We start from the raw sequence: 25,017 nt of genomic DNA on the forward strand, positions 1-25,017 counted from the left end.
AATCTGAATCATTTGCTTTTACGTTGTGTTATAATATTCTGTTACTACATACAGTGTTTACCTGCTACCCTCTTCAACATCTATTCATTATATAAAGTTCTACTCCTTCCTTAGGGTTTTTTTTTCCTCTCAAGCCTTTCTTTCAAGTTCATTATCTCTTGTCCTGTCCTACTCTTAAAAAGTAACATTAGACTGTGTACATTAGAAATATTTTAATGTCTCTATAATGTGCTTGATAAATGTTGAATTCTTTAATATGGATACCTTGACTCTCTTTAAAAAAAATTCCTTATGCATTTATGTAAAAGATATTTCAGTCCACAAAAGAATTTGAAGTACTTATAAGAGTATATATATTCTGAAAAATAAAAATCCAAAAGTCAAAATTAGTACATTAATACCAGTGGTAAAATAGACTTAGGTTGAGTTAACTAGCAACAAGAGCCAAATTAGAAACTTGATGAGTTTTAAGATTTGTGTTGTTCATAAGCTCTGTAAGCATGCTAGATGATCTGGAGAATTGATACATTTTGTGCTATTTAGATCTTAGGAAATAATTTCTCTTTGTGCCCCTGTATTGGACCTACTGCTTATTGTACTAAATAACTCCATCCTTCTAAAAGTAAAGAAGCTTGATATTAGTTTCTACAAAATGTAAGCCAAGGATTTACTGATAAAATTCAGTTGGATTAAAAAACTAGTACTATAGCCTGAGTTTTCTGGTAGTCTGGTTTGTTTCAAGGATAAAATTTAGAACACTCAGAGCAGAGATTGCAAATTCATGGCTTCTTGGCTGTATCAGACTTAGGAATGTATTTTGTATAGCTGTCATGATGTTGGCCCATGTGTTGGTCATTTATGTACATTTTTAAAAAATTCATCTCAGAAGTTTTGTGTAGTTTTCACTGTTTGGGCCTTAAAAGTGTCCTATAAAAACTTTTCCCTAAGTAATTAGCCTCCAACTAATAAAAAAAAAAAAAAAAGTGAAAAAAAAAAACAAAAACTTTTCCCTGTAAGGGACGGAAGACTCCTCTACCCTCTTAGATTCAGTGGTTGAGATGTGCAAATTGAAAAGAAGTCAAAACCCAAAGAAGCAATTAGGATTGGGAACTTATATGCCATCTTTTTTGTTGTTGTTCCATAAGGTCTTAGTTGTGGCACACAGGCTTAGTTGCCCCATGGCATGTGGGATCTTTGGGTCGTAGTTCCCCAACCAGGGTTTGAACCAGTGTCCCCTGCAGTAGAAGGCAGATTCTTTACCACTGAACCACCTGGGAAGTCCTGCTTGTATGCCATCTTATCAAAGGATGATAAATTGTGTCCTGACTAGCCAAAAGAAAAAGAATTTGGACTTCTCAGATGGACAATTGTAGGAGGGCGATGATATGGGAAAACTGATTGGAAAATGTTGTTGCTGTTCAGCCGTCCAGTTGTGTCTGACACTTTGCGACCCCATGGACTGCAGCACGCCAGGCCTGTCTGTCCTTCACCATCTCCCAGAGGTTGCCCAAGTCATGTCCATTACATCGGCGATACCATCCAGTCATGTCATCTTCTGACACCGTCTTCTCCTTCTGCGCTCAGTCTTTCCCAGCATCAGCAACTTTTCCAATGAGTCACCTGTTCGAATCAGATTACCAAAATACTGGAGTTTTAGCTTCAGCATCAGTCTTTACAGCAAGTATTCAGGTTGATCTCCCTTAAGATTGACTGGTTTGATCTCCTTACTGTCCAAGTAACTGGGTTATCTATTGAAGTTTCTTAGGCAGAGTTAAGTTTAAGCCATCACCAGTGATAAGAGTCATCTCCAGTGACAGTGATTAAGAGTCTTTCTCCTCTTCCTGGTTTAGGAGAGGCCACGATGAAATACTTAGATTATTGTAAATGATAATTCTTTATATTTTACTTGGCAGTTGTTTGTTGCTTATATATAGGAATGCAATGGACATTTGTATATTGATCTTACATCCTATTGGATTGCTAAATTCACTTGGTTTACCAGGGTTGTTTTTTGTTTGTTTGTTGGTAGAATTTTCTACATGCATGGTCATCTCTGCAAATTAAGTCAGTTTATCTCTCCTTCTCCCCTATTTTTATGCCTTTAATTCTTATTTCTTGCATTGTTGGCCTACGTAGGACCTCCAGGAAAATACTGAATAGAATTGGTGACCTTGTTCCTGATCTTAGCGGGGGAAGTGTTCAATTTTTCCTAATTAAGTATGATGTTCTTTATACTTTTTTCTTGATTCCCTTATCTGGTTGAGATATATACCCCTAGTTTGCTAAAAATTTTTATTATCAAAAGATACTGAATTGTCAGGTGTTTTATCTGATTATATTGAGATGACCCCTGATTTTCCTCCTTTGTTCTGTCATTGTATGGTTTATATTAATAGACTCTTGAATTTTAAGCCAACTTTGTATTCTTAGAATAACTGCATTTGGTCATGATGTATGACCACTTTTGGATGTGGCTGGATTTGGTTTACTAGTATGTTATTAAGGATTATTGTTCTTCACAAGGCATATTGATCTTTAGTTTTCTTAAAAAAACATTTGACTGTTTTGTATCAGAGAAATGTTAGCCTTATAAAGTGTTCGGAAGTATATCTTTTTTTACTATTTTCTGAAAATTTGTTTTGAGTGATTGAGTTGACCAGTGAAGCCATCTGTACCTTGTGTTTTATTTGTGGGAACATTTTTAATGAAAAATTCATTTCCTTTGATAGATACATGGCTATTTAGCTTTTCTTTGTCAGTTTTGAAAGTTTTAATTCTTTTTGAGTAATTTGTGTATTTCAGTGTAAGTTGTTGAATTAATTGACATAAAGTTGTTCATAGTAGTCTTTATTATTTTAAATGATGGTAATCTGTAATAATTCTTTAGTAATTCTTTCAGTTCTGATAGTGATAATTTGCATTTTCTCTTTTGTTCTTATAAAACCTTTTATCAATTTCTATAAACTTTAATTTTTATTTCATGTTATTGACTTTTCTATGTTATCTTCATTTTCTGTGTCATTGACCTATGCTCTTATATTTCCTCTGTAGATTTAATTTGTTCTTATTCTTGTTATTTTAAATGGAAACTTAGATTATTGTTTTTAATGTTTCATCTTTTTTACTATATTAAGGGCTGTAAATATCCTTTCTGTGCACTGCTTTAGGCATATGCCACACATTTTTATGTGTTGTGTTTTCATTATAATACTTAGTTCTAAAGGCTTTATAATTTTCCTTGTGATTCCCTCTTTGATTCATTCTGCCTTTCTCAACTGGGGTTTCATGGGAAAATTACACTTTAATGCTTAAGACATCTCTTTTCTCTTGCACATATATAATCATATTGTTTATATAACATCCTTGGGATGTTGATTGAGAAGATCATCTCTCAAGTCATTTTTGGTCATCTGTCACTCAGATGAGGAACTATTTTGGAGAAAGTTTGTGGATTATTTAAAAGTATTATGTGTGGTCAGAGAATATACTGTACTCCAATTTCAGTTCTTTTAGATATATTGAAACTTGTTTTATGGTCAAAAATATGGTTCATTTTTGATAAAAGTTCATGCGTATCTAGAAAGAATATATTTTCTGCAGTTGTGGGGTGAGTGTTTCATAAATATCAATTATATTATGTTAATTAATAATGTTCAAGTCTTTTATGTCCTGACTGATTTTCTGTCTACTTGCCTAGCAAGGACTAAGAGATGAGTTTCAAAATTTTAAGCTATAATTATGAAGAGTCTTGTTTTTTTTTCTGATCTGTCAGTTTTTGCTCCATTATATTTTTGAGCTCTGTTACAAGGTACATAAACATTTAGGATTATTACATATTCTTGCTAAATTGATCCTTTTATGTAATTAAATGTCCCTTTTTATCTTTGTTAGTATTCCTGGTTTTATCTCAGTTCTGCTTTGTCTGATATTAATAATAGCTTTACCAGCTTTGCCACAGCTGATGTTTTCATGGTATGTCTTCTTCTATTCTTTTAACCTCTCTCTGTCTTTATAAAGTATGTTTCTTTTAGACATCATATATTTAGCTCTTGCTTTTTTATCCAGACTGTCAATCTCTGCCTTTTAATCAGTGTATTTGATCCATTTTCATTTAATGTAGTTACCAATATTCTATGTTTAAGTCTACAATTTTGCTAATTGTTTTGTTTGTCCCACTTTGTTATTGCCCCTTTTTCCATTGTTCATGTATTTCAATAGATTATTTTTAATATTCCATTTTATTACCTCTGTCGGGGCTTCCCAGATGGTGCAGCAGTAAAGAATCCACCTGCCAGTGCAGGAGAGACGGGTTCAGTCACCGGGCGGGGAAGATGCCCTGGAGTTCAGTTCAGTTCAGTTCAGTCGTTCAGTCGTGTCCACCTCTGCGAATATGACAGCAAATTTGGAAAACTCAGCAGTGGCCACAGGACTGGAAAAGGTCAGTTTTCATCCAATCCCTAAGAAAAGCAATCCCAAAGAATGCTCAAACTACCACACAATTGCACTCATCTCACACGCTAGTAAAGTAATGCTCAAAATTCTCCAAGCCAGGGTTCAGCAATATGTGAACTGAGAACTTCCAGATTTTCAAGCTGGTTTTAGAAAAGGCAGAGGAACCAGAGATCAAATTGCCAATATCCACTGGATCATCGAAAAATCAAGAGAGTTCCAGAAAAACATCTATTTCTGCTTTGTTGACTACGCGAAAGCCTTCGACTGTGTGGATCACAATAAACTGTGGGAAATTCTGAAAGAGATGGGAATACCAGACCACCTGACCTGCCTCTTGAGAAACCTGTTTGCAGGTCAGGAAGCAAGAGTTAGAACTGGACATGGAACAACAGACTGGTTCCAAATAGGAAAAGGAGTACGTCAAGGCTGTATATTGTCTCCCCTGGAGTAGGAAACGGCAACCCACTCCAGTATTCTTGCTTGGAAATTCCATGGACAGAGGAGCCTAGCAGACTGTGGGGCTGTAAAGAGTCAGATACAACTTAGCGAGTGAGCATGTAAGCACAGCGTCCTGCTAAAAGTGACATTGCCTCTGTATATTTTTTTGTTTGTTTGTTTTTCTCTTCAAACTTTAGTTCAAATAGTATTTATTGCTCTGTCTCAAGTTCATTGGTCCTTCTGCAGTGTCATCTAGTTCCTTTTTAATGGCAAATATTTTATTCAGCAATTGAAATTCTCTTTGATCTTTCAATTTTAAGATTTTTATTTCTTGCAGCAATTTGTTCACACTCTTTCTATCCGTGAACATTATTTTAAAGAGCTTTAAAGTCTTGTTTTCTCATTCCATGCCTGTCATTTCAAGATCTGTTTCTATTTATGTTTTTTTCCCCAGTTACTGGATGTACTTTCTTTTTTGCAAGTCTAGTAATTTTTGTTTGATGCTGGATAATGTGATTATTGGGCTTCGTAAAGAGTTCACTTGCTAATGCAAGAGATGCAAGAGATGTTGGTTCAATCCCTGGGTCAGGAAGATCTGGAGAAGGAAATGACAACCCACTCCAGTACACTTGCCTGAAAAATTGCGTGGCCAGAGGAACTTGGAAGGCTACAGTCCATGGGGTTGCTAAGAGTTGGATATGACTGATACACTTAACTTAGTGTGATTATTATGTTGTCAAATATCTAAATTTTATTGTACTTCTTTAAGAAGTATTGAATTTAATTTTGACTAGCAGATTACTTGCAAATAAGATTCATTCTTTTGAGGCTTGTTTTGAAGCATTCTTATGGCATCTTTCTAGTATTTATACACCAAAGTTAGAGAAGCCCCTCTCATTCATATATGTGACCTTTCTGGATTCTCTACCAAATACCCGAAGTGTTCAGTGAGATCCTTTTCCTCTGGCTGGTTGAATCTGGTTGGATTCAACCGTGTAGGAGCCCTGTAGTTGTTAGGTTATAGCTCTGTAATGATTCTGTTCCTGGTTCTTCTCTCCAATTTTCTGCCTCACAAATTTTAGCTTTCTCAGCTTCTCCAACTTCTGGTCTTTGTCTCCTGAACTAAGTAGGGCTTGAGTTCTCTGCTTTGTTTTCCTCAAATAATGCTGGATGTAGTAGAAAGATGAAGAGGTAGTAGGATTCACTTCTTTGCAGTTATCATACCCCTGTTTTGTCTGAAGAAATGGGAAGCTTAGTCAAGTACCAGTTACTTTGTTGTAACTCTAAACCATACAGTCACTATGTGTAAACTGCTGGGTTGTGGAGAGAGTTATACTAAAATAGACCAAGTTGTGGCAAATTTGCAGTGAAATATCTATGGCGGCCAATAGAATGTCACATCTTATAGTCTTTCTAGCTCTTATCTGTTTAGTTGTAACTTATACATGCAATATTTACTCAGCAGGTACAGTGTCAAACAATTCCACTGTAAATGCTTCTGACACAATCGATTGCCAGTACTGTTTATCGCATACTGTGTTTTTGCAGTAGCATTTAATATACTTATGTTTCATAGTGCATTTTAAAGAGGCCTAAACATGTTTAATGAGAAATTCTAAAAATTGCTTTCAGCTGCCTGTGTTTAGGAAGGTAAATACATTTTGAAGCATTGTAAAATAAACTGTTTAATGTTATTACTGGTGGCAAACACTCTATTGTCAGGTCTTTAGGAATGAGATGGAAAGCTTCATTAATTCCAAAATTTCATAGAAAACTTGGAAATTTTAAAATGGTTGAAAGAAAGTTAAAATGAGCAGTGCTAAATTTTGCTATGTTCCCTTTCAGTCATTCTTTATGCAGATACAGTTACATGCACCTTTTTAACAACTCGGGACCCTATTATGTTAAAATATTATATATCTTGATTTTTCCTGCCACACATTGTAGTTTTTTTTTACACATTGTATTTTTAATTTATTTTTTAATTGGAGGAAAATTACAATGTTGTGTTTGTTTATGCTGTACAACAACGCAAATTAGCCATAATTATGTATATACTCTCCCTCTTGAGCTTCCCACCCCGTAGGTCATCACAGAGCCCCAAGCTGCGCTCCTTGTGTTAGATAGCAACTTCTCACCAGCTATCTATTTTACACATGATAGTGTATATTGTCATTGCTACTTTCTCTATTCATCCCACTCTCCTTCCCCACTGTATCTGTAAGTCAGTTCTCTACATCTGCATCTCCATCACTCCCCTGAAAAAAAATCATCAATACCATTTTTCTTTATTCCATATATTAATATCTGTTGATATACAATATTTGTTTTTCTCTTTCTGGCTTACTTCACTCTATAACAGGCTCTGGGTTCATCCACCTCACTAGAACTGACTCAGATTTGTTCTTTTTTATGGCTGAGTAATATTCCATTGTCTACTTGTACCATACCATCTTTATCCATCCATAGATAGATGGATGTCTAGGTTGCTTCCACATCCTGGCTATTGTAAATAATGCTGCAGTGAAAATTGGGGTACATGTATTTTTTAGAATTGTGGCTTTCTCGTGGTGTATGCTCAGTAGTGGGATTGCTCGGTCATATAGTAGATTTAGTCCTAGTTTTGTTTTTTGTTTGTTTTTTTTTTTATGAAATCTCTATACTCTTCTCCATAATGGCTGTATTAGTTTACATTCCTACCAACAGTGCAGGAGGGTTCCCTTTTCTCCACATCCTCTCCAGCGTTTATTGTTTGTAGAGTTTTTTGATGATGGCCATTCTGACTGGTGTGAGGTGACAACCCATTGTAGTTTTTTTAATAATTAATTTATTTTTGGCTGTACTGTGCCTTTGTTGCTGCACGGGCTTTTCTCTAGTTGCGGAGAGCTGGGGCTGCTCTCTAGGTGCAGTATGTAGGCTTCTCATTGCAGTGGCTTATCTTGTTATGGAGCACGGGCTCCAGGGTGTGCGGGCTTCAGTAGTTTTGGCTACTGGGCTTGAGAGCACAGGCTCAGTAGTTGTGGTGCATGAGCTTAGTTGCTCCACAGCATGTGGAATGTTCCCAGACCAAGGATCGAACTTGGGTCTCCTCCGTTGGCAGGCGGATTGTTTATCACTGAGCCACTGGGAAAGCCCTTATCTTTGATTTCTTTCATCAGTGTCTTATAGTTTTCTGCATACAAGTCTTTTGTCTCTTTAGGTGGGTTTATTCCTAAGTCTTTTATTGTTTTAGTTGCAACAGCGAATGGAATTGTTTTCTTAATTTCTATTGTGGACTTTTCCTTGTTAGAGTGTATAGGAATGTGAGGTATTTCTGCGTGTTAATTTTATATCCTGAGACTTTGCTATATTCGTTGATTAGCTCTAGTTAATTTTCTGGTGGCATCTTTAGGGTTTTCTATTAGTAAATACTTGGTCATCTGCAAACAGTGAGAGTTTTACTTTTTCTTTTCCAATCTGGTTTCTTTTTATTTCCTTTTCTTCTCTGATTTTCATGGCTAGGACTTCCAAAGCTATATTGAATAATAGTGGCCAGAGTGGGCACACTTGTCTTGTTCTTAATCCTAGAGGAATTGCTTTCATTCTTAATCCTAGAGGAATTGCTTTCAGTTTTTCACCATTGAGAATAATGTTTGCTGTGGATTTGTCATATATCACCATTATTATGTTGAGGTATGTTCCTTCTCTACCTGTTTTCTGGAGAGTTTTACTGTAAAGGGATGTTGAAGTTTGTCAAAAGCTTTCCCTGCATCTGTTGAGATGATTATATGGTTTTTATCTTTTAATTTGTTAATATGGTGTATCACATTGATTGCTTTGCATATATTGAAGAATCCTTGCAGCCCTGGGATAAAGCCCACTTGATCATAATGTACAATCCTTTTAATGTGTTGTTGGATTCTGTCTGCTAGAATTCATCCAAAAACAGTAGATTGGACTTTTTACTCACGTGCACATGAAACATTCTCCAGAATGCATGTGGAACATTTTCCACATCTTGGGTCACAAATCAAGCTTTGGTGCATTTTTTAAAATTGCAATCATTTCAAGTATTTTTCTCTGACCACAGTGTTTTAAGATTAGATATCACCTTTGCTGACAAATGTCAATATAGTTAAGGCTATGGTCTTTCTAGTAATCTTGTATGGATGGGGGAGCTGGGCCATAAGGGAGGCAGAATACCGAAGAATTGATGCTTTCAAACTATGGTGCTGGAGAAGACTCTTGAGAGTCCCTTGAACAGCATGGAGATCAAACCAGTCAATCTTGAAATCAACCCTGAATACTCACTGGAAGGACTAGTGCTGGAGCTTAAGCTCCAATCCTTTGGCCAGCTGAAATGGTAAGAGCCAACTCATTGGAAAAGACCCTGATGCTGGGGAGAATTGAAGGCAAAAGAAGAGGGCAACAGAGGATGAGATGATTGGATAGCATCACTGATTCGGTGGACATGAACTTAAGCAAACTCCGGGAAATAGTGAAGGACAGGGAAGCCTGGCATGCTGAAGTCCATGGGGTCGTGAAGAGGTGGACAATGCTTGGCAACTGAGCAACAATCACTGATGAAGATAGATGCAAAAGTCTCCTCACACATTATTTATATTTTGCTGTATCCTTAAATATTATCTGGAAGTATCAATTTAAATATGTCAATTTTTTTCTTTTGCTATTATAAATAATTTAGCAATAAGTATTTTCCTGTGTTTTCTGTATTTCAGAAACTTCTAGTAGATTTCTAGATCGAAGGATATGGATTTTGAAACCTTAGTTAATTACCTTAATATATAGTTTGTGTAAAGAGTTTGAGGCATTAAAAAAAAAGCATATTTTAATATTTGTATCTCAGTCTTTTGCTCACATCGGATATATTTTTGCTAGACTTCAGAATATTATATCCTAATTTTTAATATACATACCTTGAGCTTTTTTTTGTTTTAATAATAATTTTGGTGATTGCATAATATTCTAGCTGAAGAATATAACTGACTGTGCTTTTATATTGCTGGATACTTGGGTTATTTTTAGGTTTTCTACTGGAAAAACATTTTAAAAATGTCAGTTGGTCATTTTCTAAGGAAATGTGGCTTTATTTTTTGAAAAACATCTCTGTACTGATGTGACTCTTTGTCAAATGTGATAAATTTTTTTCTGGGAAATTTACATTTTATATAAGGGTATTTTATATGTATATGATTTTTAATTTGCTTTTTAATTGAAGGATAATTTCTTTACAGAATTTTATCAACAAGAATCAACCATTAAGTTAAATATATGTCCCCTCTCTCTTGAACCTCCCTCCCATCTCCCCCATTCCACCCCTCTAGATTGTTACAGAGCCCCTGTTTGACTTCCCTTGAGTCATACAACAAATTCCCATTGACTGTCTTTTTTACATATTGTAAGTTTCCAAGTTACTCTTTCCATATATCTCACCATCTCCCTCCTGTGTATCTTTGTGAAGCATGTCTCCTTTTATGTTTAAAAACGTCTTTCCTCTTTTGGAGATCAGACAATATTTATCTATATATTTTTTGATCCAGTCTTACTAGAATTTATTTTATCTTGTGATACACGATGTGAAAAAAAGTTAAGACTATGTTAGAAGTTAAGAAAAAGTTAGCACTATTTAATGAGGTGATTAATTAGTGAGGTCATTTTGTATTTCAGGACACCTGTTCTTTACAGTATCAACATCTTTTTTACTAGGATTGACTAAATCCTATGAATAATCCTTGAGTAAGAACAAAGTTAAACTTGAACACTAGTCCTCCAAAGGTGTACATTTGGCATTATAGTTGTTCTTTGATGGACTGATACAGTCCAACCCTTGATGAAAAGGAGAGTGTGATCATGGTGGTGGTTGAGGTGAGGACATCTTAAAGGTAGGAGTGGATGCTTAATCACAATACAGTGATCCAGCTTTATTCATCAGTGCCTAGCATAGTGCTGAGTACATTAGAAGTATTTTGATGTGTTTAACAACTGAGAGAAAGCATGAGAAAGAAAGATTCTGACACCCTTTATGTGATTTAGAAAATATTTGGTTGTTTTTGAATATAAACAAAAGCTAATGGATTTAGAATCATTAAATGCCTTTCAATTAAGAGAAGCTGTTTTTGTCTTCACATATAAGCCACTTTCATGATGGAGTTAATTAATCTCACCTTTTGAGCAGTGGTTTAACCTTGGTCTTGCATTTGCGTTACCCGCTGCTGCTAGGTTGCTGCAGTTGTGTCCGACTCTGTGCGACCCCATAGGCGGCAGCCCACCAGGCTCCCCCGTCCCTGGGATTCTCCAGGCAAGAACACTGGAGTGGGTTGCCATTTCCTTCTCCAGTGCATAACCTAGGAGCTTTTAAAAATTCTTAATGCTCAAGCCATACCCCTACATGATTAAATATCTAAGGTTATCTCCCAGGCATTAGTGCTTTTTCTGTTAATTCTGCTGTACAGCTAAATTTGAGAATGACTGCTCTAAGACTGGTTAAACAGAATATAAAGCAATATGCCCCCTAATTCTCCAGATGTCTTAGTCTATTTGGACTGCTATAACAAAGTACCATAGATTAAGTGGTTTGTAAACAGAAATTTACATTTCTTAGTTCTAGAGGCTGGAAGTCTGAGATCTCAGGGTGCTGGAGTGGTGTTAGGTTCTACTGAGGACCCTCTTTCATGTTGCAGAGAGCCATCTTCTTGTACTTTCATGTGGTAGAGTGCAAAAAGAGGAAGCATGTTCTCTTATGACTCTTATAAGGGCACTAATCCCATTATCGAGAGTGCCTTCCTCATGACTTCTAATCTTACTGCTTCCCAAAGGCCTTACCTTAGTATCATTACATTGTGAGGTAGATTTCAACAGATGATTTTGTGGGGGACACAAGCATTGTAGTCCACAGTACCAAGGAAGTAAGGTTGCATCTTTATTAAATGCTGAATAGAAGCCGACCTTTGAGTTGGCTGACATCTAAAAAATTCAGAAGAGGAGATTCTGCAGTCTATTATGATAGACTTTTTCAGTGTTTAAATAATCTGGACAAAAATGTTCTTTCTGAATTTTATAATATAAACTTATTTTGTGCTATAATCAGCACCGACAGAGACAAAAGCTCTCCTTTGTTTCTTTTTTAGGATTCTGAAATTCATGATGGGTTAAAAATATAAGTCAATCTCTGTTAGCATAAGAACATTTTTAGTGTTTAATGTCTTTCTGGCTTCAAAAAGGGATATATACTAAACTGTATGAATTTTCATTGCAATTATTATATCCCTCTAGATGAAAAAGATATAATTCATGGATATACTCTGCTGTCAGAAATGTTTTTAAGATGATAAAAAATATGGAAAGCATGGAGATGTATTTCAGGGTTTCAAAATAAAGGACTTGTCAAAGTTAAATATCTTTAATGATGTAATTTAATGACATAATTCAAGAAATATTTATTGACTGCTTCCTTGGTGTACTGGTCTCTTGGCTTAGACTACAGCAATGAAAAGATAGATGAAGTTCCTACTTTCTTGGGATTTTATTTTAGTTGAAAAGACTGACAGTATGTAATTTGACTAGAAAATAAATAATAGAAGTTAATATTATCATTACTACTATTGGAAAATGAAGTCAAGGTAATGGGGATGGACCATGACAGAGAGGAGGAGGGTTCATAGGGTCACAAAATCCTACTCTAAGGAATGACAAATTTAAGTGAAACCTGAGTGATCAGAAGAAACTAGCCATTTGAAAATCTTAGTAAATGGCAGCAGAGAGGGAACTGTAATTGAAAATTCCTAGGGTATACCTCTACATTTAACTTTTTTAAAAATGTCATCCTATTTTTACTTTTGGCCGCGTTGAGTCCTGACTGCTGCTGTGGGCCTTCTTTAGGTGTGGAGAGTGGGGCTGCTCTCTGCTTGTGGCACACGCTTCTCACTGGTGGCTTTTCGTTGTGGAGCACAGGCTCTGGGGTGCACCGGCTTCAGTAGTTGCTGCGTGTGGACCCGAGGGACTTGGTTGCCTTGCAGCATGTGGGATCTTCCTGGACCCAGGGTTGAACCCGTGTCACCATCATTTGCAGGCAGATTCTTAACCACTGAACCACCAGTGCAGTCCTACGTAATGTTACAAAGGAGATTGGAAGAGGTTGAATTAATGATTCAGCCTTGTATTTTATATAAGGTAATGGAAAATTGAGAAAATGTTTTCTTCAGAAAAATAGATGACTTCATGCTGGAAAGTACGTGATGTCCTGTTTCTTTGTCCTGCTGGATTTTGTTTTCTCCTTTCTTTCCCCTCGCACTTTCCTTGTCTCCTCTCTCCACCCACCTTTATTGCCATAATTTGAGGCAGATGGAGCCACAAACAGAAAAAGATGTGTTGGGGAAAGAATGGGTAATTTTTAGAATGTACTATAGCTACTTTCTCTGGATGGGCTCACAGGAAGTAAGAGTTGTTAAGATCTTTGATATCAAACTCTTCACATTCTGGTATATCTTTTTCATTGTGCGCTCAGTTGCTCAGTGGTATCTGACTCTTTGGAGTCCTATGGACTGTAGCCTGCCAGGCTCCTCTGTGAAATTTTCCTAGGAGGAATACTGGAGAGGGTTGCCATTCTTTACTCCCAGGGATCTCCCAGACCCATATTTATTTATTTATTTACTTGGCTGCACTGGATCTGCATTGCTGCATGAAGGCTTTATCTAATTGTGGCGAGCGGAAGCTATCTCTAGTTGCAGTGTGCTAGCTTCTCTTGTTGTGGTAATGCTAGCTCTAGGGCATGAGTGCTTCAGTAGTTGTGGCACGTTGGCTCCGTAGTTGTGTCTCTAGGGCTCTAGAGCATAGACTCAGTAGTTGTGGTACACGGACTTAGTTGCTTCACAGCATGTGGGATCTTCCCAGACAAGGGATTGAACCTGTATCCCTTGCATTGGCAGGTGGATTCTTAACCACTGGACCACCAGCACAGTCCATCTTGTATTACATAGAAATGTAAGTTTTAGGTTACCTTCCTTAGCTAGGATATTTCACTTTTACAGTTTTGAAATTTTGTAATTTGTTTTCTTCATGACTCATCTAATATATTATGTAACTCTTTGAAAAATGTATTTGGGTATCATTTTGTGAAAGGGTGGCTTTGATTTTGTTGGAGGATAAGTGGTGGGGGTTAGATGTCCAGTGAAAGGAATTTTGTAATTTTGGTTTGATCTCCTTTGTAATTTGAGGTGCAGCTATAGTATACTTGGGCTTCCCTGGTGACTCAGCTGGTAAAGAATCTGCCTGCAATGCGGGAGACCTGGGTTTGATCCCTGGGTTGGGAAGGTCCCCTGGAGAAGGGAACAGCTACCCACTCCAGTATTCTGGCCTGGGGAATTCCATGACTGTATAGTCCATAGGGTTGCAAAGAATTGTACATGACTAAGCGACTATCACTATAGTATACTAATGTAAATTATCTTTAATTTTTTTCTAGGTGATACTAGACTATACTAAGAAATTACTTCTCGAGTTATTAATTTTAAATCGTGGGGCTTTGAACATTCAAATTGTCTTTTTTCTTTTACAAAAATATGGATTTGGGATGAGATGTTGCATATGCATGTATATCAAAACCATTTTGCCAGCATATCTTGTACATAACTTAGCCACATTTCTTAGGAAGTCTTGAGCTTTTGAGTGTCAAATAGACATATTCTTAAATAATATAAATTTTTATCAAATGGAACATATCACTAATGGCTACGCAGTTAATTTGTTGGGTGTACATTTGCTGTGCCCCAAATGGGATTTTCATTTGCAACGATAAACTGAAGTACATGATGTTTTGGGATAATTTAAGGAGTTCAGTGTGTAGACTTAAACATTTTTATTGCTAGTTACATAATAAATTTATATTATTTTACTAATATGACTCTATGCAATGGATCAAAGTCACTGATATTTTAGTAAAACTATTCTGCTCCATTGAATGCTTCTTTAAAGTGAACAAATGCTCATATACAATCATTAAGTAGATGCAGTGACCATATGTTTCAGTTGCTCGAGACAATTCTAATCTATATTTGTTTTCTTGGGGTAATTTCAAAAATGTTCTGACATAGATTATATATGGATACCTAAAGTTAGGGGATGATGGCAGTGTTAAGTCTGAGGGTACTTGGTTCATAGACAGTTTTTCTCAATATTTTTAAGTTTTGTACCACTGGATAACAGGAGCAAATGTAAAGTATACTAGCACACTTGAGTATGTTGTGTGTGAAGTCGGTTTAGTCGTGTCTGACTCTGCGACCCTATGGACAGTAGCCTGCCAGGCTCCTCTGTCCATGGAATTCTCCAGGCAAGAATACTGGAGTGGGTTGCCATGCCCTCCTCCAGGTGATCCTCCCCACCTAGGGATCAAATCTGCATCTCCTGTGTCTCCTGCATTGTCAGGCAAATTCTTTACCTTTACACTAGCATCACCTGGGAAGCCCCAGCACACCTGGATACCCCAAGTCAAAAAATAGTTATTATAATATGATGCTCATTCACCTGAATTCCTTTGTCTTGGCTCAGTTTGGCTATGTGTTCTCTCTTGAAAGTGCTGTTACAGGGTTCTCTTTTAAAAGTTAAAATATATTTCTTTTTTATTTTTTAATCAATAATTAATTTTGATTGCACTGGGTCTTTGTTGCAGTGCTCAGGGTTCTCATTGTTGTGACTTCTTTTGTTGCAGAGCGCTGGCTCTAGGGTGCGTGGGTTCACTAGTTGTGGCTCATGGGCTCTAGGGTGCAGGTTCAGTAGTTGTGGCCCAGGGGTTTAGTTGCTCTGTGGCACGTGGAAGTTTTCCAGACCAGGGATTGAACCCGTGTCCCCTGCATTGGCAGGTGGATTCTTAATCACTGGACCACTGGGGAAGTCTGAGACATTTCTTTATTCGTGGTGTTCTGATTAGAGTTGCTTAAGTTTTGAGTGGAATGTTCCCAGTCCTGTTTTTTCCCTAAGCCATCTTATTTTTAATGTGCTAGTTTGCAGAATATGAAGTTTGTCAGGATACATTTATTGTGTTCTAGCACAATGTCTATACTATAAACATTGCATAACCTTGATTACATAATGTAAACAGTATTCACTATATGACTATAGTAATATAAGACTTGAGTGGTATTTGCATAATAACTGCCTCTCCACCTTCTACTACAAGAACTCTTCATATTGTGGGTGGGATATATTGGCAACACAAGATCTAACAACTGTTGCTACTCAGTTTAGACTACTGGTGAGGAGTTGGAATCTAAAAGGGTTCTATTCAGAATATATCCTGAGTTCTTAATAACCAGCAGACAAATAGAACATTTTAGTTAGAGAATGCTTATAAAGCTCTTTCTGAAAATTGAATGTATTAATTTCTTTCAAACATTTTAATGTAATAAGTAAAATATGCTGTATCTGTGACATTTGATGTATGAAGTGCTGTGGTGGAAACAGATTAGTAAAGGTATATATCCTACAACCCAGGAGTTATTAAGACTCATCCAAATTAATTAGCTAAGAATGTCTACTGAGTTGAATTGGTCATAAAGATTCTTTTAATAATTCAAATGATAATTAATTTTAATCTTTGTAATTTAAGATATTTATCATATTTTTGCTTAACTTACTACAAAATAGTCCTGTTCCTAGGATGAAGACAGAACTTTTGTGGGAACACTGTGTGACTCAGACTGTATTCCTGCTACTTCTTGTTTGCCAGCAGACAATAAAATCAGTGAATTAAAAAGATTTCCTTGGGGAAACCAAGATAGGAGGAGTAAAATCCTGACAAAGTATTATCAAACAGAATATAGCAATATACAAGCAAGGTTATACATCATGAATAAATGGTGTATTAGGAATGCAAAGATGATTTAACATTTGCTAATCAATCAGTGTAATTCGCTATATTTACATACTTAAGAAGAAAAATTGTTTTACAGTCCCAGTATACATACAGAAAGAATTTGGCAAAATTCAGCATGCATTATTGAAAAATGTTTCAGCAAACTAGGAACATAAGAGAATTCTTACGTTTGCTGAGGATTTTTTTTAACTTGATAAAGGGTATTTTTAAAGAGCATATAATTAATGTCACACTTAATGGTGAGAATGAATGCTTTTCCCCTGTGGTTGAGAACAAGGCAGAGTTGTTCATTCTCATCATTCCTACTCAGTATAGTACTAGAGCTCCTAGTGGGGTAAGTTAAGAAGAAAAGAAAGAAGCACAGAGATTGGAAAGAAACATATTATAAAATATCTTTCTTCACAGATGTCATGATTGTCTATGTACAAAATCTAATGGAATCTATAAAAAAGTATACTAGAACTAATTAGTTTTATCAGGGTCTCATATTTCTATATATTAGGAATGAACACTTAGAAAATGAAACCATTTTGAAGTGTTAATCATGAAACACTTAAGCATAAATAAAAGTATATATATAATTTATATACTGAAGACTGTAAAACATTCATGAGAGAAATCAATGATGTACTAAATAAATGAAAATATATATGCTATATTCATAATTTGGAAGACTCAATCCTATTAAGATGTCATTCCCTTCCCTTTTGTCCCTCGAAAATGGCCTATAGCATAATACCAATCAGAATTCTACCAGGCCTTTCTTTTTTTTTTCCTGGTAGAAATTGACAAACTGTTTCTACTATCTATAGAGAAAAGACTCTAGAATAGCCAAAACAGTTTTGAAAAACAAGCACAAAGTTGGATTTTAAGACTTGTTAAAAAGCTATATTAAACCTAGACACTGTGATTTTGATGAAAGTATAGGCATGTAGATGAATAGAATATAGAGAAATCCATGTCTGACCACTTGATTTTTCATAAAGGTGCCAAGAATATAGTCTTCTCAATAAATGGTGCTGGAACATTTGGATATACTTTTACAAAAGGAACTTTAACTCACACTTGCACTTGATGCAAATATTGACTTGAATTAGATTATAAATCTAGATATAAAAGGTAAGACAATAAAACTTCTAGGAGAGAACATAGAAAATCTTTGTGACCTTGAATTAGGTAAAAATATTTTAGATCGAGCACAAAAAATGCAAACATAAAAGCAAAAATGATAATTTGAACTTATCAAACTTAGAAAACTTTTGTTCTTCTAAAGCTACTGAAAAGAAAACAGAAAGACAAGCCATCAGCTTGTAGAAAAATTTGCAAACCACATATCTGGTAAAGGATTGTATCCTGACTACATTAAGGATTCTTACAACTCAATAATGAGGGGACAAGCAATTGAATAAAAAATGAAGAAAAGGTTTTTTAGTAGATACTTTATGAAATAAAATACATTGATTGCAGTTAAACAGGGGGAAAGATGCTCAACATCATTCACTAGCCAGTAAGAATTTCAGAGTAAAACAAAAATGTTAATTTATCTTAGTATTAATAGCTAGTGTGTGCATGCTCAGTCGCTTCAGTCCTGTCTGACCATTTGCAACCCTATGGACTGTAGTCCGCCAGGCTCCTCTGTCCATGGAATTCTCTAGGCAAGAATGCTGGAGTGGATTGTCATGCCCTTCTCCAGGGGATCTTTCCGACCCAGGGATTGATCCTGCATCTCTTATGTCTCCTGCATTGGCAGGCAGGTTCTTTACCACGAGCGCCACCTGAGAAGCCCTACATTAATATCTAGAGTGGAGGAATTAAAGAAAAAAAAAGCTGACAATATCAAATGCTAGTGAGAATCCAAAGCATCCAGAACTCTCATACATTGCAGGTGGGAATGCAAAATGGTACTGTCATTTATAAAAGTCTGCTGTTTTCTTAAAAATTTAAAAGCGCATTTTTTTCTCATGTATTTATCCAAAGGAAATGAAAACATGTCCACATAAAGCCTAGTATTCTAATGTCCATTAATTAATGAATAACTAAACAAAATGAGATATATCTGTATGATGCAATGGTATTCAGCAATAAAAAGGGATGAACTACTGATGCGATGAGTTCTGTAGAGTAGATGAATTTTAAAGGCATTGTGCGTTTGTAAAGGAGGCTGCATTCAAAACTTTGAATAATTCCATTTCCTTCTGGAAAAGAGAAAAATGAAAGTAACAGAAAGCATGATTACTAGGATGGTGGTAAGAGATTGCCTACAAAGGAGCAGGAGAAATGTTTGAGTATAAGAAATACTATCTATCTTGATTGTGGTGAAATTATGTAACTATATATTTGCCAATATCCATAGATTTATATGGGACTTCCCTGGTGGCTCAAGATGGTAAAGAATCTGCCTGCAATGCAGGAGATGCAGATTTGATCCCTGGGTCAGGAAGATCCCCTGGAGAAGGGAATGGCTACCCACTTTTGTATTCTTGCCTGGAGAATTCCATGGACAGAAAAGCCTGGCAGGCTAATAAAATACATTGATTGCAGTTAAACAGGGGGAAAGATGCTCAACATCATTCACTAGCCAGTAAGAATTTCAGAGTAAAACAAAAATGTTAATTTATCTTCGTATTAATAGCTAGTGTGTGCATGCTCAGTCGCTTCAGTCCTGTCTGACCATTTGCAACCCTATGGACTGTAGTCCGCCAGGCTTCTCTGTCCATGGAATTCTCCAGGCAAGAATACTGGAGTGGGTTGTCCTGCCCTCCTCCAGGTGATCTTCCCAACCCAGGGATCAAACCCAGGTCTCCCACATTACACGCTGATTCTTTACCATTTGAGCCACCAGGAAGCCCGATGACAAGACTTTTTTTTTCTGTTTACTTAAAAAGTATTTCTGTTGCATGTGCATTTCAGACTGAATTACATATACTAGCAAGTTAATCCTATATACCTCAAAATAATACAAATTGTTTTGATACTTCTTTTGTAATTTGTTAGAAATATGGAAAGAAGTTATTCTTGATATTTTTGAGGCTCTAAAATTAAAAGTATTAAATTTTCTTCTTGATATTTTTGAGGCTCTAAAATTTAAAGTATTAAATTTTCTTTGAAGATCTAAATTATTAAATTATTTGCTAAGATTACACAGTAGAAAACTATGTGGTCCTTTTATTGGTATTTTTATAAGGTAAGCGGTAGAGTATAGAAGGGTACAGATAAGGAGAAAAGTAAAATTCTCTGGTTGATTTCACTCCTTGATCACCACTTGGGTTATATATCTTGAAATGTTTGTTTTCTTGAATATACATATATTTTGTTTTTAATCAACTTAAGCAGACATATACCATGCCTGCTTTTCTGAGGCTTACATTTTTCACCTAATGAAATGTAATATTGATACCTTTCAACATCAGTGTTTGTGTGTTCATTCAGGAAATGTGTTTGAGTTTAAGCTTCATGTTTTTAAAGCCCTGTTCTGTTTGCAAAGGAAAGAGCAAGGAACAAAGTGTGGTCCTTGCCTAAATGAATTTATATTCAAATACAATAATAAACAAGTTGGAAAAGGTCACTGCATTGTTAAGTTTCATAAAGATAAATAATGAAGTCTAAAGAAATGAAAATTAAGGGGACAAAAAGAATAGAATAGGTACATTTAAATAGTCATGGTGTAAGTCTTTATATGTAGATCTACTTTTTTCTTCAGATGGTGGTTCATTGCTTCTTAACTTAAAACTATTATTCTGTTGATGGGTATATGGATTATGTAATTTTTTCTGTTATAATCCGTTCTGTAATAAACATTCTTGTACATTTTTTTTTGCTGACATATACAAGTATTTCTGCAATCTAAATTCCTAGAATGAAAATTGCATTTTAAATGTTGATTATAGATTCTACCATATTATTCCCCAAAATAGGCATTATCTGTCAATGGATAAAAAATAATACCTCATTTTAATTTGTGTTTACCTGATTGCCATTGAGGTTGAGCATATTTGTTGTTCATTTGTTATGTCTTGTATAAATTGCCTACTCATACCGTTTTGCCTATTGTGGGGTTTGCCTTTTTCTTACTGAAATTTTGGGATTTCATTAAAATTCTGTTTTTAATATAACCATCATATTTTATAACATTTTCTGCTAACCTGTCTATTGTCTTACTTTATGGAATCTTTGGATTTTTCATTTTTATACTGTCGAAATCTATCAATCTTTTCCTTCCTAGCTTCTAGGTTTTGTATCTGTCCTGAAAAGCCCTCTTATAGTAATTTAGCCTCTTATGTTTTCTCCTACTATGTCTTCAGTTTTATTTATGTTTCTAGTAGATTTTAATTCATCTGGAATTTTTAAAATATTTGTTTTATGGCTGAGACCTAACTAATTTTTCCAGTTTTGTAACCATTCTCCCAAAATAATATATTGAACAATGTCTTTTTTTCCCACTGACTTGAAGTGTCATCTGTATCATAATTTAAAAGTCCAAAATATGTTTGTTCTGGATTTAATACTCCATTGTTTTGATGATTATCATTTTATATTTGACATCTAGTAGGGCACCCCTCCCCATTGTCTTTTTCAAAAAAATTTTGGCAATTTCTGTGTATTTTCTCTTCCAGATGAACTTTAGAATCAACATGTCAAGTTCCATTAAAAATCCCTTTGGGATTTTGATTGGAAGTGCATTGAATTTACAGATTAATTTGGGGAGAATTGACATCTTTACACTATTGAATCTTCCCATCCAGGAACATGGTATGCCTCTCCATTTCTTCAGGTGTTCTTTTATGTCCTTTAGTAAATTTTATCGTTTTTTTTTTTTTTTCCATGTAGGTCTTACATTTTTCTTGTTAGGTTTATTCCTGGGTATTTCATAGTTTTTGTTGTTACCGTGAATTACATCTTTTCTTCCATTTTGCACTTTATTTTTCAGTTGGTTATTGCTAGTATATAAGAAATCTACTGATTTTTGTATGTTGATCTTACTATTTACTTAATTGTCAGTTGATTCTCTTGAAATTTCTAGAAGGATGATTGCGTTTTCTGCAAATGATGGCATTTTGTTGTTTCCTTTTTCAGTATTTATACTTCTCTGTTTTTTGTTTTGTTTTCTGGTCTTACTGCTTTGCTTAGGTTTCCAGACCTGTTCCCTACTAGTTCTGATTTGGACATCTTTTCTGATTTAAATGGAATGCGTCTAATTTTTAAACTTCTATGTTTATATATGCCTTAGATTTCTGATAAAATACATTGTCAGGAACAAAAGTATCATTCTTGGCTTAAAAGTATATAATATGTTTTATCATGTGTTTTTGTTACAATGATACATATTCTTTTCACCTCTAGCATTTTAATGTAGTGAATTACATTACTATATTTGCCTAATATTGGTAACAGTGTTTCTCATTTTTAGTATTTATTCAGCAAGTGTTTGGATACTTGTAATGTTGTATTGCATTGTGCCAGGAACTTTGCCACAAACTGGTGATAGCGCTGAGTAAGTCTGATTGGTTCCTCTCTTTTTTAAATGGAGAAGAGAGATAATAAGCAAGTACTCAAGAACAAGATAATTTTAGACTGTGGTAGTACTGTGGAGGAAATAAGGAGAATGGTGTGGTAGAGAAATGAGGAGAGTATCTCTGATATTATCATCTGAGAAGGTAAAATATAAACTAAGACCTGAAGAATGGTGAAAGCATTGGCAAAAGCATTCCAGGTAGGGGAAGATCACATATGATTGTGTTTCATGTTTTCTTGATCCCCTTTCATGTACGTGCTGTATACTATTTATACAATTGCCAAATTAACTTCGTAAATAATATGATAATGTTATGTTCCTTTTGAAAGGTAGATATATAACTATCGTTAAGGTTTCTTCTGTGGATATATTCTATTACATTTCTACCTTTCCTTGAGGTAATTTTGATGATTTCTTTTCTTAGAAAATCATCCATTTTTTTTTTTAGACTTTCCCATTTACTTATGTATCAATTGTGCTTAGTTCTCTAATTTTAATGATTCCTTGTATTTTTTATTCTCTGGTTTTCCATAATCAGACTTGTTAAAGGCTTATTTCTCTTGTCAGACTTAGCCAAGTAGTTGTTTTTGGTTTTATTTATTACTTTTGTTATCTCTCTGAATTTCTTCATTTCTGTATTTATCACTGTAAATTATATATGATATATTTTTATTTGTATTTTATCTTTGAAACTTTTTATGTATTTAAACCTTTTTTGTGTTATACTGATTATATTTAAGGCTTAAAATTTTTCTTTAAGAATTACTGTGACCAATCCCATTTGAAATGATTTGTTTACAGTTTTAGTTTTCACTTTGTCTAAGAGTTCATTAGTAGGCTATTTTCTTTTAAAATTTTCAAGTGTAATGTTATCCTTTTATTGATAATTTTTAGTTTCCTTTAGCTTTATGGACCTCGGATGTATCCTGTGTTATTTTTTTAAAAAACCTGTTGAGATTTTCCTTTGCTTAAGATATAATCAGGTTTTTATTTGCTTTCAAAGACTATGTTCTTTGTTCATATGATAATACTAAGTTCTGTTTCATTATGAAATATAAGTATAGTTTGTTAATTCTACTGTTGAATTGTCCATATCTGTATAGTCTACTTGATTTCCTCATTTTCTGATAGGTATTTGGAAAGTTTCCCACTAAGTTGTGTGAATTTTCAAGTTGCTTAAGTTTATAATATTTTTACTTTATATGTTTCTGTGTTGCATTGTCAGGGTACATAGAAGTTGAGCTGTCATACACTCCCAGTGTATTCTATTATCTATTATTATTATAAATATTTTTTCTATGTAATATGTTTTGCCTTGAATTCTTCCTTTACTCATGTTAATAATGGCACCTTTGATTAAGATTGCTTTTTTACACCTGTTTTCAACTTTTATGACAAAAAATTTTAGATCTTTTCTCTTGTAGTACCATGTAGTTGAGTTTTTTCCTTTTTTCTTCTTTAAATCCTAATCTATATGTCATTTTTTAAAAATAAGAGACTTTTCCACTCACTTTTATATTAAGTTAGTCTTTGGGTCTTTGGTTTTTTTCCTAACATCAACAGTTGAGGTGCATTTTCATCTTAATGCATTCGCAGTTAAAATGTAGCAAAGATGCATTTTCTTATTATCCCACCCCCTGTCCCCCTTGTGTTTAAGTGAATTTGAGTTTTTAAAATTGTTTCCCTCCCAGTTTGAAAAATATGTTTTCTTCCTGTTCTTCAGAAGGCATTTGATTGAATTTAAACAGTATTTGTGACTAGTTGCTTCCATTAACAGCTACCTGAAATGTTCACAATAGATTATATTCTACTAATTTCTTTTTTAACTGCTTGGTCTTATGATTTCAAGGCTGTCCTTTTCTTGGATTCATTTTAGTTGTTGAAGGCATAAATTCTCTAAATTCAGGACTGTTTGTGGTTTTCAAATTTTCAAAGTAGTTGCATGTCTAAAAATTATTTTGTTCTGCAGTTTAGAATTTTTTAAAAATAATTGTGCTTCACCTCTTCTCAGATTGTCTTCTAGCATTTAGTTTTGTATTTGAGAAGTAAATTTTACCAGGTTATAACTCTAGGGTGTGTGTGTGTCTGTGTCTGTGTGTGTGTAATCTGTATGTGTGTGTGTGTTTAATCTGTATGTGTATGTAATATTTGCATGTACATTTTAATGGCATCTTACAAGAAATTGTTTTATTTTGAGGCTCTTTTTATGATAATTGATGAATAGTGATATATACCAGAAGTAGGCTAAATTTATAACTGAATTGCTTTGTACTGTTACTAGATTTAAGGAAATCTTTGAAATAATATGTATCTTTAATTCTGTTAGCAAAAAATGCACTTACAAACTCTAGATATGAGAATTCCATAGAATTTTTACTTATTTTAACCATTAGTAATTTGTTCACTTTATAAAGTTTATAATTTCCAAATTTTCACACTAAACTGGTTATAGTGAGCTATTGCAGGCAGATAAGTACTTTGAAGCATAAGAAAAGAAGTCATATTGTACTGTTGAGCTCTGTGATAACAGTCCATTGTTTTTCTTTATACCACTGATTCTTAGCATATTCCCAGATCTTAACTGAAAATTATTAGAAGAATAGATAAGTATGAATGAAAGAATGTAGGTGTAAATCAATCATATAAGTTTATTTTAGTCAAGTTTTATTTAGTTTTATTTATTTTAATCTTAAGATACTGGTACCATAATGTCAGGCTCTTCGTTGATATTCTTTTTCCAGGAACTTTT

The 25,017-nt window shown here is 34.7% G+C and overlaps 1 protein-coding gene across 11 annotated transcripts in view; it reads left to right on the top strand.

The window, feature by feature from the left end:
* The window catches only part of ANKRD17 (ankyrin repeat domain 17), a 162,440-nt gene that overhangs the window by 45,940 nt on the left and 91,483 nt on the right, over positions 1-25,017 (top strand). Inside the window, exon 1 of one of the 11 annotated variants that reach the window (XM_043906503.1) lies at positions 21,392-21,505. The exons of the other annotated variants lie outside the window; for them this stretch is intronic. Within the exon in view, the coding sequence (XP_043762438.1) occupies positions 21,503-21,505 (3 nt within the window). The 5' untranslated portion in view covers positions 21,392-21,502. Of the gene's footprint in view, positions 1-21,391; positions 21,506-25,017 lie in introns of those variants that run through there. 11 annotated transcript variants of the gene reach the window in all.

Source organism: Cervus elaphus, chromosome 6 (genome assembly GCF_910594005.1).
Source record: "Cervus elaphus chromosome 6, mCerEla1.1, whole genome shotgun sequence".
NCBI lineage: Eukaryota > Metazoa > Chordata > Mammalia > Artiodactyla > Cervidae > Cervus > Cervus elaphus.